This window comes from Crocodylus siamensis, chromosome 13, assembly GCF_052110815.1.
Source record: "Crocodylus siamensis isolate JL-2025a chromosome 13, ASM5211081v1, whole genome shotgun sequence".
NCBI classification, from domain to species: Eukaryota; Metazoa; Chordata; order Crocodylia; family Crocodylidae; genus Crocodylus; species Crocodylus siamensis.
The window spans coordinates 23,417,358-23,432,725 of NC_143407.1; the positions used below are offsets into that span (position 1 = coordinate 23,417,358).

Genomic DNA, 15,368 nt, shown 5'->3' on the forward strand with positions numbered 1-15,368 from the left:
TAGCAGAACAAGTTTTGGACTTCCTTTCTGTAGATCAAATATAGAGGTTAATAATGAATTAAATAAGATAAGTATGCTAATCCCTTGTTTATTTTGCTTACATTTATAGCAACCCAGCAGCTGCATCATACTGAAAAGTTAACAGGACAGAAATCTATATTGGACTATTCAGATGTCAGTTCGAGCAGGTGGATAGCTTGGACATTTTTGGCACTGGGGCAGAAAAGGAAAGGCTGTCAGGCATTATAGGATACATAGACTAGCTGGAGGTTTCTGCTAAAATGATCAACAGTGAAACAGTCAATGCTGATAAATTCTTCTTCTTGAGAGTAAATCTTTCATTTAGATAAATGGTGTAATTGGTACGTCGCCATAGCTCTTGGTTTAGGTTGGGGTGGGCAAAATACAGCCCATGGACCAGATCTGGCCCACCAGCTGATTGGATTCAGCCCACAGGCAGGCACCCACCAGTTAATTGTATCCACCCCATCTGTGGCTGCCCCTGCTGTGCTCTGCCTGTGGCTGAGTCCTGCCTGGGGCAGAGCGTGCTGTGCTCCCAGCCTCCTCTGCCAGCAGGCCAAGCTTCTGAGCAGGGCTTCTGCTGATGCAATTGCCCAGGGAAACTGCTGGGCTCCCCCAGCCTCCAGCAACTCCTCTTCCTGTCCCTGCTGTAGTGCTCTGGGCAGCAGGTGGGGAGAAGCTGCAGTGCTGAGGGGAGCAGGGTGGGCTCTGCCTGCAGCTCACTCTGGTCCTCTTCTTGCTGGGTAGGGGAGCATGTGTGGATGGAGGCGGGTGGAGGGCAAGGGGGTGCTTGCAGAAGCTTAGCTGCTCACAAAGCCCTGATGGGCAGCCAGGGACAGACAGGAGGTAGGGAACAGCAGCAGGAGCACTGTGCACTTGGTGCAGCCCTGCTGGGCAGGCATGTGAGAGAGAAGCAGCAGGAGCCAGCACAGGCTCAGCTGCAGCCCCACTGGGCAGGTGTGGGACTGAGACTAAGACAGCTGGTGATGCCAAGTGTGGCTCCCTGCCCCACCTCCCTTCTCGCAGGGGCTTCTGTTGCTGCTAGCCAGTGTCAGCTGCTTTCCTGCCCTTTTGCAGCACACTGTGAACCAGGCAGGCAGCGCCAGTCCCCTTCTCCCTCTTCCTGCCTGCGAAGGGGCTGGGCTCAGCCACATCTCAAAGAGCAGGCATGGGAGAAGCCCCCCACATGCGCACACCCAATCTACCCACAGCCCACACACACACCCAACGCTGTCCCACACACTGCACCATACACATCCCACCACACACACACACACACACACACACACACACACACACGCCCGTGCGCACGCATGTGTGCATACCCACACAGACCTACACCTCCCCACATATGCACCCACACCCCTCACACATCCCAGATACATCCAACAGTCCCACACACCCCAACCAGACCTCACACACATCTACATATACACCCCACTCACACCATACCCCCCACACAGCAGTCCCACACACCCTACACCTCAACCACACCCCCACATTCCACACCCACACACCCCCAACCACATATTCCCCTATCCCCCCCCCACACCCCTTACCCCTCCGTACCCAATATACAAGCAAACCCCCACCCCTAAAGGAGTACTTCCTGGACAAAGAGAGACTCCTAGTGGCAAAGGTTAAGGGTTAGGGGGCTGCAATGGCAACTAGGGGGAGGGCACCTGTCAAGGGGCAGGGCTACTCTTGCAGCCCTCCACACCTCTCCAAATGCATTAAACAGTCCTCCAGCCAAAACAGCCCCTGGTTTAGGTGGTTCTCAGTTGTGACGGAGGGTAAATTTTGGCTTCAGCTTGCATGGAGGGGAGGTAATAACACTTGGCACTTCTGCATGCCCATAATACTAGGACCTTGCAGTGTTGTTATGCCTATAATGAGGCAATAAAGTAGCATCTCACTCGTTTTACAAATGTATAAGCTTGAACCACAGAGGTTAAGTGGCTGAATTAAGGCCAGGCAGCAAGCTGGTAGCAAAATTAAGTAAGCTACTTCATTTTCTTGACTTGTGTTCCTAGCCTTGAATTTATAGGTCATGGTTGCTACCAACATATTCATTAAGTGACACAGAGTAGATGCATTTGGGTTTAATTGGGAATATTGATTGATGGGTGATATTTACAGCATCTGCTTTGTAGTACCTTTAGTGTTTATACTGCATGAATGAGCAGTAAGTTGAAAAATGATCTGAGAAGTGGAGGAAATCTCCCCAAAGAAATCAAGAATGTTACTTCAGTCTTTTTGTTAGACACCATGGATAAATGTTTTAACGTCAATCACGTTTCCCCCCGCTTTACAACGGAAACTGGTGCTTTAGTAGCAGATAATACTGCATTTCAAACTGAATTTGTTAACCTAAATAAATGGAAATCATGCTTTCTTTTCAGAGGACCTAAAAAGGCAAAATGCAGTGCTACAAGCAGCACAAGATGATTTGGGACAACTACGGACACAACTAATGGAAGCCCAGGCTGAAATGGAGAACATCAAAGCTGTAGCTACAGTATCAGAAAATACAAAACAGGAAGCTATTGATGAAGTAAAGAGACAGTGGCAAGAAGAAGTGGCTTCACTACAAGCTATTATGAAAGGTAAAGTGAAAGAAAGTGAACAAGATGCTACAAGACAGCTGTGCTGTGTACTTGGTGTTGTACAGAATGTAGGCAGTTATACAGATCTTGCTTTGGGGCAGTTATGAACTAGAGTGACAACTTCAGTTTTAGCTAATCAATTCCAAGGTGGTCAGAATCAGCTTGGTCTGTCTTGAGGCTATACTGAGGTGCAGAGTAACTGGAACACTCTGCTAGGAAGTCTGTAGCACGTACTATGTATTCTTTAAGGACTGAGCTTGTGGTCTTCAGTTTTTCACAAAGAAAAACAAGTTCTGTGAGATCTGGCTGATGTGAAAGCAGTTTATAGCTGACCGTACGATTCTCTGCTTCTGTGTGCAGATTTGGCTTTGTTGCCAAGCCCTTAGTTGTCCGTTCGGTGCCAACCCATGGCTTCTTCCCTGCCTTGTAACTAAATATGTCACTCTGCCATAGAATCTTACTCTTTTTTGCTGCAACAACCTGTACAATAGGTGACATTCTGGTGCACAGCACAATTCCTGAGGTATTCTTGAGCCAAAATACCTACAAGAAGGAACACACAGACCTTTAAGACATAAAAGCCATTGTTTTAATTAACCTGACTGTATTACTAGCAGTCTTATATTAACTTGTATTACATTATATTATTAGTATTATATTTAACTTATGTTACATTTCAGGGTGACAACATGATATCTGTAAATCATCTTGAATAATGATAAAGTGGTTTTAAATTTCACACCAGCACAATCTGCAATCTTCTGCAAAGACTCAGTAGTTTTGTGATACCATATCTTCCATTTTTGGAAGTATAATCTAATACTCTAAATATGTCACATAGACATGAATATATCTGTTTAAATTAAAATGTTGCATGTATATGCTGACTTTCCCGTTGCTCTTGAGGTAGTAATACTTTGAAAACAGTGTACTTACTCTGAGTGTTTTCCATTGCTCCATAGTGATACCCCTTTGCTAATTAAGGATCGTTTTTTAAAGGGAGTTCCCTGTAAAACAACCATTGGCAAAGAGGCTAGTGTGTATAATACAGAACCGAAGGTGGGAGGCATGGGGCAGGAAGAAGACCAAAAAAAATGGAGTAAGCTTTTTCCAGTCTGGATACAAGGCTTTGCTTTTTAAGCAACACAGGTTACAATTAAGGTTTTTTTTATTATTATTTATTTAAATATTTTCTTCTGGCTTGATATTTACTGATCATTTACTGCCTTCACAGAAGTTTGCCAACGGGATCCTCTAGATAGCTTTTACACTTTTTCCGAAACTGATGATAATGAATACCTTTAAGGGTAAAAATAGAAAAGGTCAAGTGGAAGACATAGTTGGAGATTATGTTTATAACTTGTATTGCAAATGAGTGTTGAAAACATTGTTTTACAGAAACTGTTCGTGACTATGAGCTCCAGTTTCATCATAGACTGGAGCAAGAGCGAACTCAATGGAACCAATATCGGGAAAACATGGAAAGAGAAGTAGCAGAGTTGAGAAGGCGGCTATCTGAAGGGCAAGAGGAGGAAAATCTAGAAAATGAAATGAAAAAGGTATGGTGAAATGCATGGGAAGTGCTAGCCCTATGTTAATATGTCTGATTTGTTTATATAGTGTCTTGCAAGCCGTTCCATACTTGTTCCATTTGAAGTTGGATGTCATAAATGTAAGCATGCAGGTTCAGCTGGATGACTTGGATCTAAGTGATAAAGGTTTACAGGATTTGGCTGTCGGCTTTTAAAAGCAGGAAACTTAAAGGATTTGTCTCTCTCTCTTTTTTTTTATGAATTCAGAAGGTACCACATTGCAAAATGTTTTACTACAGCTTCAGGTCCTTTTTCTTAACTTCTTCATGGGGTTTTGGGGAGTAGGAGGGGGAGGCATGTTTTTTTGTTTGTTTGTTTTTGTTTTGTATTAGTGATACTGAGATCTCAAGAAACGCATGGATCCTGTTAGTCTGTGAATGCTTCTGTTATGCTTTTAGGCTGTCACACTAGGTGTGTTGCATTTTTTGCCCTAAGTATTACTGTTCGCTTGCAAGGAAATGCAGACCTTTGAATTCAAAATTAGGACAAGTGGAAATCTGTGAAAAATGCTCAAATTTGTGGTAACTTCTCTCCTGCCATTTGAAAAGCTTTAATTGAAATCTGACACTTTTGAAGTGAAAGGCCAGGGTCGATGTGCACCTTTTATAGACTAACACATGCACGCATGTATATGTGTATATATGTTAGTCTGTAAAGGTACATATTTACCCTGACCTCTCACTCAGGGTATTTTTAAGAGCCTTATTTGTCCTATGTAACTTTTTTTAGATCAAATAAATATAAGGGGAAAATCTGCATAATATGAGTCTGTATGCCATTTATCTACTACTTTGAATCTCTGACTGAAACTTTCCAGTGACAATACTCATATTTTAAAGCAAGCAGAGCAGGGAAAAGTGGCATCTTTGCTAGTTGCTATTACATCGTGGCAAGACCACAGTATTGTAGATAGTAGAGTTTGGACTCTGAAACCAAAAGGTAGCCTTTGCAAGTCCGTAGAATCCCACTGTTTTTAGCTGAATGCTTGATATTTCCGTTTCTGTTGAGGGTGCCTTAAATGTGGATGCTGTTTTATTTGAATAGTAAGTCCTGACAATTATAGATTGCTGTTTGAATAAAGCCTGCTTACCTGTGTTCTAGCTGTAAACGATCCATCCTGATATCTTGCATCTTAAATTACAGGATTTGGCTAGATAAGAATCCATAGGTTTTGGCAAGTTAATGTAGATTGTAGGTGAAACCACTTCTTTGGAAGGAAGCCAACTGAGTCTCAAATGTCTAAAGTTTCTGTTAAAAAATGTTTAATTTAGTAATTTGTCATTACATAAATGTGGGCTGTCAAAGCTGTACTTTTTGTACATTTTATTTAAAAACTAAAGATGAGCTACAAGCAAGACAAAAGGTCCAGGCAAGTGGTGTGGTGAAATTCTTCATGCCAGTGCTGTTAAACTGAAGTTATGATTTGCTTATTTTGTAGCAGCTTCTTAAGCAGTGGTATACCAGTGCATTATGGTTGTGCTCAAAGTCTAATCAGGATTTGAGGTGAACATTGTGCAAACACAAATTAGGTGGCCTCTGCCCTGCACAGCATGCGACTTAAAATACTCTCCCACAGCATGCAGCATATAAGTAAGCTAACAAACTCCTATAAACACAAATGTTCCCAGCAACTCCCCCTTAAAATAAAAACAAGATACAGGAAAGACGTTTTGCACTATATTTCATCTTGTTGTAACAGGGCTTGAGCTTGCAGACTGCACCAAATAAACTAGAAAGTAGGCTACATCATCTTTGTATTCACCTCCCTAGAATAGCAGGTGAATATTGCAGCTTTTGTAAACATGACTCATTTAAAAAAATTAAATCTGATCAAGATCCTAAAGAAGAGACTATGAATTCTTGGAGGTTTTATGAAAGGATACTTCAAAGTGTGATGAACCAAAGGAAGTGGGGAACTTGCATTGAAAACGTCTTTTGTTTAGGACAGAGGGGTAAAGTTATGGCCCTCCAGGTGTTACCTGGTGAATGTTTTTACTCTTTCCCCCTTGCTCTGACTGCAACAGCAGCCAGAGTCTCCTTCTCCCACCTCTGATGGATGCTTCTTACCCCCACTCCAGAGGGCAGGGCAGTGTGGGAGCTGAGGGGTTCACAGGCATATGGTATTGAAGCAAAAAAACAGAAGCAAAACCCACCATTGCTACACAGTTGAAAAAGTTGGTGAATTGCATGCGAATGAAGGAAGTGAACCTTGTATGTTTATTGCCCCCACAGGGGAGACACTTATTTCCTTTGTGACTTGGTCTAATATTTGATGACATTTATATGACTAACTGCACTTACAGAATAATACTTCTGTCTCCCCAGCTATGGAAGAATATAAGTTGGGAGATGAATAGTGAAAGGGCAAAAGCACAATGATGTGTTTAAATTTTATGTCAGAATTTTAAATTGTCCGAGTCATTTTAATATTTGATTTTTCTTACTGATTTGGATTACTGGCTTTCCTTTTCTCCTAAGGAGGAACAGTTCCTTTTAGGGTACATGCAAGTGAACAATGTCAGGTTTGTAATTAGTAGTGTTTGTTTTCTTTTACCATCAGAGACATTAAGAATCTTAAATTGTCTGGCTCTCATAGCTTGTGTCACAGATCAGTTTTCATGTTCTCTTTGGCTGTAAAAGTGATTTTAAACAGAAAAAGGAATCCATGAACTGTAGTACTGTAAGTGTGTTTGTGGTTCTTGATGGCTGCATTGTTTTTCAAAGGGATGAGAATAGATGGTAAAAATGGTAAGATGTGTATATATACAAATAAGCTTTAATATACAAAGAGGTATATTTTTGGTGTATATGCTTTTAGCTAATCTGCCAAGTATCATTCCCCGCCCCCCCCCCCCTTTTTTTTTTGTGAGTAACTAGTGGTAGCGGGCAGGTAATGTTTTGATTTAGCCTTCTTTTCTGAGCTATACTTGATCAACACTGCTCCACAAGAAGTATCTAAGTCTCCTCTATAAATCTGTATTTTGGCACTCTGAGGTGATTTTTTTTATTTTTGTTTATTTTTTATTTTGATGTCAGATGGAATATGTCTGATGGAATAGCTGTTGTGCTTTCCCATGTACTCTTTTTGGGGAGGTGGGGGGTTGGTTTGGTTTTTTTTTAATATGGAGACTGAAATTTCTATAGAAAGTTTCTGGATCCTGTCATCTTTACAGAGCAACATTTCCCAGAAAAATTGAGTGTAATCTTTGAGATTCAAGACTGGCAAGTGATACTTTTTAACACTGCCAAATAAATTTACCTGGTTTTCATGTTTTAAGCTAATTTGTTGACAATATTTCATAGATTTCATAGACATTAGGGCTGGAAGGGACCTTGGAAGATCATCGAATACAGCCTCCTGCCCCAGGGCCAGGAAGTCAACTTGGGTCAAAGGATCCGAAGAAGATAAGTGTTCAAATGTTTCTTAAAAGAGTCCAGAGTAGGTGCTTGCACTACCTCTGGAGGGAGTCTATTCCAGGCCTTAGGGGCTCTGACAGTAAAAAAGTTTTTTCCCTATATCCAGCCTAAAATGGTCTTGGAGGAGTTTGTGACCATTAGACCTTGTCATCCCTTGGGGCGCTCTGGTGAACAGGCGTTCCCTCAGATCCTGATCACACCCCTGATGTACTTATAGGCTGCCACCAGGACACCCCTGAGCCTGCACATCTCCAAACTGAAGAGTCCCATGGCTCTCAGCCTCTCATCATAAGGCGTGTTCTCTTGCCCTCTGATCATGCGCGTGGCTCTCCTCTGGACTCACTCAAGCTTCTCCACATCCTTCTTGAATTGTGGAGCCCAGAGTTGGATGCAGTACTCCAGCTGCAGCCTCACCAAGGCTGAGTACCGTGGGAGGATGACATCCTGAGATTTGCTTGAGAAGCATCTATGGATGCAAGCCAGAGTTGTGTTTGCTTTACCAGCTGTGACATCACATTGGTGGCTCATGTTCTTCTTGTTGTCAGTCGTGACCCCCCAAGTCCCTTTCGGCCATGGTGCTAGCAAGCGTAGCACTGCCGAACCTGTAAGTGTGCTACGGGGTTTTTTTCCCTCCCGAGGTGGAGTACCTTGCATTTTTCCATATTAAATATCATCAGGTTTTTATCTGACCACTTTCTAAGCCTATCGAGGTCAGCCTGGATCACCAGCCTATCCTTGGGTATGGATGCTCTACTCCAAAGTTTGGTGTCATCAGCAAACTTGGCCAGTCCGTTTCTGACACCAGTGTCCACAGCGTTAATAAAGACATTAAAGAGGCAAAGCCTTGCGGGACACCACTGGTCGTGGAGCACCATGATGATTCACTTCTGTCAACTACCACTCTCTGGGTCCGACCTCGAATCTCATTCCCTAGCCATTGGACTGTGATGTAGCTGAGGCTGCAGTTGGCCAATTTTTCCATGAGGCGATCATGGGACACCAGATCAAAGGCTTTTTTAAAGTCCAGATATATGACGTCAATCTCTTCTCCCTTATCTGGGTGATGTATCACCTGGTCATAGAAGAAAATGAGATTGGTCAGGCAAGACATCCGCAACAAACCCGTGTTGGCTATCCCTCAGGCTGTTGCCATCACTCAGCATGTCAAGAATGGTCTCTTTGATAATTTTTTCCAAAATCTTTCCAGGGATTGAGGTCAAGCTGATTGTCCTGTAATTCCCCAAATCTACTTTCCTCCCTTTCTTGAAGATAGGCACCATCTTAGCATTCTTCCAATCTTCGGGTACTTCATCTGAGCGCAATAAGTTCTTGCATATCTTTGCCAATGACTGGGTTGTGATGTTTGCCAGCTCCTTAAATGCTCTGGGGTGCAATTTGTCAGGACCAACTGACTTGAAGGTGTCCATCCTCTTAAGGTGTTCCTTTTCAAGGTCTACACCGATGTTGGGTATAAATTCACCCTCATCCTGGCCATCCCACATCATGTTAAGTAGGGTGGTCCCTTTGGGCTGGTGAAAAACTGACGCAAAGTACCCATTAAGCAGGTTGGCTTTTTCCTGTGTGCCAGTTGTCAGTTATCCCATTTGGTTTAGCAAGGGGTCCAGTGTTGCCCTTACTTTTTTTCCAACTCTCCACATATCTGAAAAAGCACTTTTTATTGTCCTCGATACGTGTAGCCAGTTGGAGTTCAGTTGCAGCCTTGGCTTTCCTGGTTTGTTCCCTGCAGCTACGGACCAGTGCAGAATACTCCTCCTCAATAGTGATTCCTGTCTTCCATCCTTTATAAGCCTCTCTTTTTTAGATGTAGGAGGTCCACAAGTTCACTGCTCAGCCAAAGGGGTTGCTGTGCCCTTTTGCTACCTTTCCTCCAAGATGGGATGGACATCCCTTGTGCTTTCAGGATCACTCCCTTAATGGCCTTGATAACAAGCCTCCTGAGCTTATCAAAGTCAGCTTTTCTAAAGTCGAGGACTTCTGCATTGCTGACTGACTTGCCAGCTTTGGGATGAATATTAAAAGTGATCAGCTCGTGGTCACTCTCTCCCAGCTTTCTTTAGATTCTTAGGTCATGACTAGATCATCCCTTTTGGCCAGTACCAGGTCCATCAGTGCTTTACCTCTTGTCAGTCCATAGACTTCTTGAGTCAGGTAGAGCCCGTCCATGCACATGAGGAAGCTTTGTGACTGTTCAGATTTGGCCAGGTGCTCTTCTGATGAGATGTCTTGGTAGTTGAAGTCTCCCATGATAACCATGCACTGAGAGCATGTAGTTTCATCCAGTTTCCTGGCGAATTTCTGGTCAAGCTCTTGTTCCTGATTAGGAGGTCTGTAGTAGACTCCTACCATTGTGTTCCCTGTGCCACTTTCTTCATGTATGTTAACCCAGAGGCTCTCCAGTTGTCTTCCATGGGGCCAATGTAAGGTTGCATGGATGTCTAGCTTTCCTTGACATTTCTTTTAAAAATAAATAAAATTAAATAATAATAATAAAGAGTAGATAGGGGTGGGATGGGGGTCAATCATCTGGGTACCAAAAGCTGAATAGACACAATACTATGGTTCTGAAAGTGAACTAAGTTTACCCTGCTGAGTAATGCCTAGACTGCTTCCAGTACCTGATGTTCAGTCATCTCTGCATGCCTCTGTAGTATGTATTGTAAACATGCTTTAAATGTAAGGGGTTACCTCACCTTACCTAGTCATGCAGTTGGAGATGTCAGGGTGGCAAGACCTACACAAGAAGACCTCCATGTACCAGATGGAAGATTGTACCCAAGTCCCTTTAACAACTGGTTAAGGGACTTGGGTACTGGCTAACAGCTGGTCAGACCACAGCTGGAGTACTGTGTCCAGTTCTGGGCACTGCATTTCAAGAGGGCTGTGGAGAATCTGGAAAGGGTCCAGAGGAGCCCACTCATATGGTTGGGGGCCTCCGTGGCCAGCCCAATGAGGAGAGGCTGAGGGACCTGAATCTCTTCAGTCTCCACAAGAGGAGACTGAGGGGGGATCTTGTGGCTGCCTACAACCTTATCAGGGGCCACCAGCAGGGACTCGGGGAAAGTCTGTTCACCAGGGCCCCCCTTGGAGTCACCAGGAACAATGGCCACAAGCTGAGGGAGGATAGGTTTAGGTTAGATATTAGGAAGAACTACGTCACTGTAAGGTTGGCCAGAGCCTGAAACAGGTTCCCCAGAGAGGTGGTGCTCTCACCTTCCCTGGAGGTCTTCAAGAGGAGACTGGACAGGCACCTGGCTGGGGTCTTATGACCCCTCCCACCCCCAGTGCTCCTTCCTGCCCAGGGCAGGGGGTTGGACTAGATGATCTGTCTAGGTCCCTTCCCACTCATTGATTCTATGACGCTGAGGTGGGCAAAATGCAGCCTGTGAGCTGGATTTGGCCTGCTAGGCAATTCCCTCCGAAAGGAGTACTTTCAGGGCAAAGGTCAGGGGTTAGGGACTGCACTTTTGGTCTCTAGATGGCAACCAGGGGGTGGGGCATCTGTCAAGGGGCAGGGCTACCCGTGCAGCCCTTGGTAGCATACCAAAACTCATTAAGTGAGTTAAGGGACCTGGTGACTGTCTATAAACTCACTAGGGGGGACCAGAAGGGTTTAGGGGAGACACTGTTTCCCCTAGTGCCCCCTGGCATGACAAGGAACAATGGACACAAATTACTGGAGAATAGGTTTAGATTAGACATCCTCAAGAACCACTTCACAGTTAGGGCAGTTAGGAGCTGGAACCAACTTCCTAGGAGATGGCTCCTACCCTGGGGATCTTTAAGAAGAGGGTTGATGACTACTTGGCTGGACTCATTTGAATCCAGTCTTTTCTCCCGCCCAGGCGGGGGGTCGAACTTGAAGATCTACAAGGTCCCTTCTGACCCTGCTTCTATGATTCTATGATAAGTGGCCCACCAGCGGAAATAATTGCCCACCCCTGCCCAATAACATGAACTAATGGCTGTATCTGTGATTTGGGACCCGGATTCCTTGTCTCCCTTCCTGCTGGTCATGGATTGAGGCACCGGATGCAGTGTGAAGGCTGCCGCACTGGAATGTGTGGTAGGGAGATTCTGGGCCCAGCTTCTTCCCACTACTCTTACCTTGAACACTGCCACCCACCCACCTCCATTCCTGATGGAAATAGGTAAAAAGACCTATGAGAAATATATTAACTAGTGGTAAGACACCTAATATGCAGCCTAAATTTTTTCACGTACAAGCCCAGTGGTCCAAAATGGTAAGAAAATAAAATATTAAAATGAATTTTAAAATGAGATTCACTCCTTTTATGCAGAAGTCCAGTGTTTGGGATCAAATGCTTGAACAAATCTGTTCCCAGCAGGCATCTTTGTGGAAAGCTGAGGCTATTAAGTGGGGAAAAAGGATACCTCTTTGCAGGTGGTGGTTAGAATAAATACAGGGTCAGCAACTTCTCCTTTATTGCCTTAAACTTTCTGTAGGTCTCTCACGCTGCCTTGTCTGGCGTGAGCCTTCCTAGTGATGCTAGGTTTTCCTGATGTGGAAGCAAAAGGGCTACATCTAGTTTCTTATCAAATGAGGTTACTTGACATTGCCAGAGGGGCTATGAAGCTTTGTCCTATTCCCAGTCTTGGCAACCCAAGGAAAAGAGACAACATGAATGTAAGAATCAATTTTGAGATTGGAACGGTGTGCCCCTTCCCCACCATTCCTGTTGTTTGCTTCCTAGTTAGGGCTCTATTCTGCTTTTCCCCTGTCTGAAATATCTGAAGTCTTGTAGTGGATCTTTAAGACAAGAATGGCTGATAACCAGAGCGTTCCTATTTTACTGTTCTCAGCCAATTGTTTTGCATGTGGACAGTAGCTGCTTTCCAACTTCGTATGCTACCATTTGATCTTGCATGTGCTCCCTGGGTCTCTCTTTAGGACTGGTAGCAATAATACTGGGTTTAGGGGGGGAAAAAGATTTGTTTTTCTTCTTGGTTCTGATCAGGATTCTCTATTGAGGAAAGAGCTGAAGCGAACACCCAGAATTATAGGTTTCCTAGGATATCTTGGATTCAAGATAAAGGAACAGAGGGTTCCAGGCAAATCAGTCATGGGTTTGGGCTGAGGATAGTTACAGCTGAATACAAAAGTCTCATTTCAGAAGAGGAAGATGACCATAATGGAAACAAATAGTGTCACAGAAAGATCCAGTTCTTATTGAAGTCTGCTAGGAATTCTGTTACCACACACAAGTATACTTCAATGAGCCCGAGTCCATATGGTCCAGTAATTCAGCATATGCCATCTGCTTCTGTCATCTCACCATTGCCAGAAATTAGCCACAGGACCTTCTTCATGGGAATGAATCCCAGAGAGAAAACACTGCATCCAGCAGCTGGAAGACCATGATGAGCTGAGAACTCGGAGCAGTGGTTCTGTCCTACATAACTGACTAAACATGTCTACAGTTAGTATGCCTGATTGTGTTCCCAGTCAGTATGAAAAACCCCTATTGGCTCTACCCCAAAGAGTCTCCTTTCCTGGGTGGAACAGAGCTTCCTGTGTGTATGTGCTCTGCCCAAGAAGGTTTAATGAAAACTAAGACTTGCATAGCAGAAGTTGAGTTAGCAAAGTGGCTTCTAAACCCAAAAATATCTTGCTCTTTGTAAGTCGGTTTGGTGGGTTATTTGATCTTTTTGCATCTGAAAGATAGTGTCTTGCAGTCTCTGTCAAGCCACTGTCAGTGCCTCATACAGTATGCGGTATTGAATGCTATTTTACAAAACTGGAAGAGGTCCTTGCTTGTATTTGCACATTTTCCAGTTTCCCCAAGACTATACAAAAACTAGAAATGGGAGAAAAGGAGAGAGACTTCTTATGACTGTTTTTTATTCAAACAGGTAGTCCACATAAAAATATTTTTTTCTAATTTGTTTTCTGTAGTTAAACAAACTCCAGCCCTTGCAAAGGCCAGAAATGTCAAGGCAGAAGTCTTGTCACATACTAAACAGGTATACTGGACTGCAATTAATAGTAATTCACCAAATTTTCAACATTCTGTGTCTGGTAGTGGGTAAGCAATAGGGCTGTGTGAAGCTTTGTGTGCTGATTCAATTCGGAGGAGATTCAGACCGATTCAGCAACCAAATTTCTAAATCCGAATCGAATCAGAAGACCAGTAAAAAGGTCCAAATCAATTTGAAGTTCTCCAGATCGACTTGGAAAAGATTAGGAGAGATTCGGAGATTTGGGCAGTCCCTGCTCGCCACCACAGGGAGCTGGACCCGGACTCCATGCCAGTAAGGGGGTGGGGTGCGGGGCCTGGAGAAGGGGGGAGAGGACCATGGGGGGGCCCCCTCCAGGCACCATCCCCTGCCTGCTCTCCCAGCCCTGTCAAATAGCTACCCCCCCCCCGACCCCAGCGCTCCAGCTCTTTAAAAAAAAAAAAAAAAAAAAAGCCCTGCATTCACTGGCTTCTGCAGCTGCTGTCAGGGCTTCTGGGGGCTTGTGGCAGAGCCCCCAAGTAGGGACAGCATGGATCGTCCCCCCACCTGGCAGGAACCAGTGAGTGCTGGGCTTTGTTGTTGTTTTTTTTAAGAGCCAGGAGCTGGGGCTGGGCGGGGCAGCCATTGACAAGGATGGGAGAGTGGGTGGAGGGTGGGGCCTGTTTGATTCGGAGATTTGGCTGCGGCCGAATCTCCAAATCGGATTTGACTGAATTGATTCGGGGCAGTGATTCAAATCACTGAATTGAATCGCTGTCCCCTTAATCAGCCGAATCCGAATCCAAAGGGAATACTAGCCACTTGGCACAGGCCTAGTAAGCAACTACATTTGAGCTCCTATTTTGATACTGTATCAAAATATAACAGGAACAGAAAAGTGATGTTTCTCTCCACAGTATTTTGATAGATACTGGGATATCATGTAAAGACATAGTCATGTGTTATAAAAGAATGTTGAAAATTAGCAGGAGAGCCAATGTGAGATGATAGCTGAAGAACATGCTTAAGTGGAAGGTTTAAAAAAATCAATCTGTTTATCAAAAAGAAGATTGAAGAGTGATTTGGTTATACCTTCATGTGGAGAGAATATAGACTTCTAGTCTTCCTAGCTATTGAAGGCAGGCATGGCAAGATTGAATTAATGAATGAATGACTGGAAACTGAAGACAGGCTTTCAGAATAGAAATAAAACTTATACTTTTAACAGTGAGTTTAACTTACCAATGCAGCAAACTATCAAGGGAAATCCAGGATTTCCCATCTTCTGATGTCTTGAAATCAAGACTGGGTCCCCTTTTGGAAATCATGCTTTAGCTGACCACATTTTTGTTTTTAGTGCAGAGGTAACTGGGTGAAATGTAGTGGCCTGCTTTACAAGACAGTAGATGATTTAATGTTCCTTCCCGTCTTGCTCTCAAGTGATACTTGCATAGCTCTTAAAGAGCTCTCATGATGTCTAATGCATACTGATTAAACTGTCTCCCCTTTCTTGTTCTAGCACATAATCTCCAACTATGTCTTCCACTTAACCTTTTTCTATTTTACCCTTAAAGGTACTCATTATCAGTTTTGAAAAAAGTGTAAGAGCTGTCTAGAGCATCCTGTTGGCAAACTTCTGTGGGGGCAGTAAATGATTAGAACACAAATTCCAGTTGGTGAGGCACAATGTTTAATTAAAATTATTCTGTCAGTTACAGGATGTAGTCCTGAAATGCTAAAAGGCTTGGATCATCCT

At 43.8% G+C, this 15,368-nt stretch overlaps 1 protein-coding gene across 1 annotated transcript in view; it reads left to right on the forward strand.

The window, feature by feature from the left end:
• Nucleotides 1–15,368, forward strand: part of RABEP1 (rabaptin, RAB GTPase binding effector protein 1) — a 95,194-nt gene that overhangs the window by 37,596 nt on the left and 42,230 nt on the right. Inside the window, exons 3-4 of the mRNA XM_090025397.1 lie at nt 2,424–2,627; nt 4,026–4,186. Coding sequence (XP_089881523.1) covers nt 2,424–2,627; nt 4,026–4,186 — 365 coding nt within the window. The remainder of the gene's footprint in view (nt 1–2,423; nt 2,628–4,025; nt 4,187–15,368) is intronic.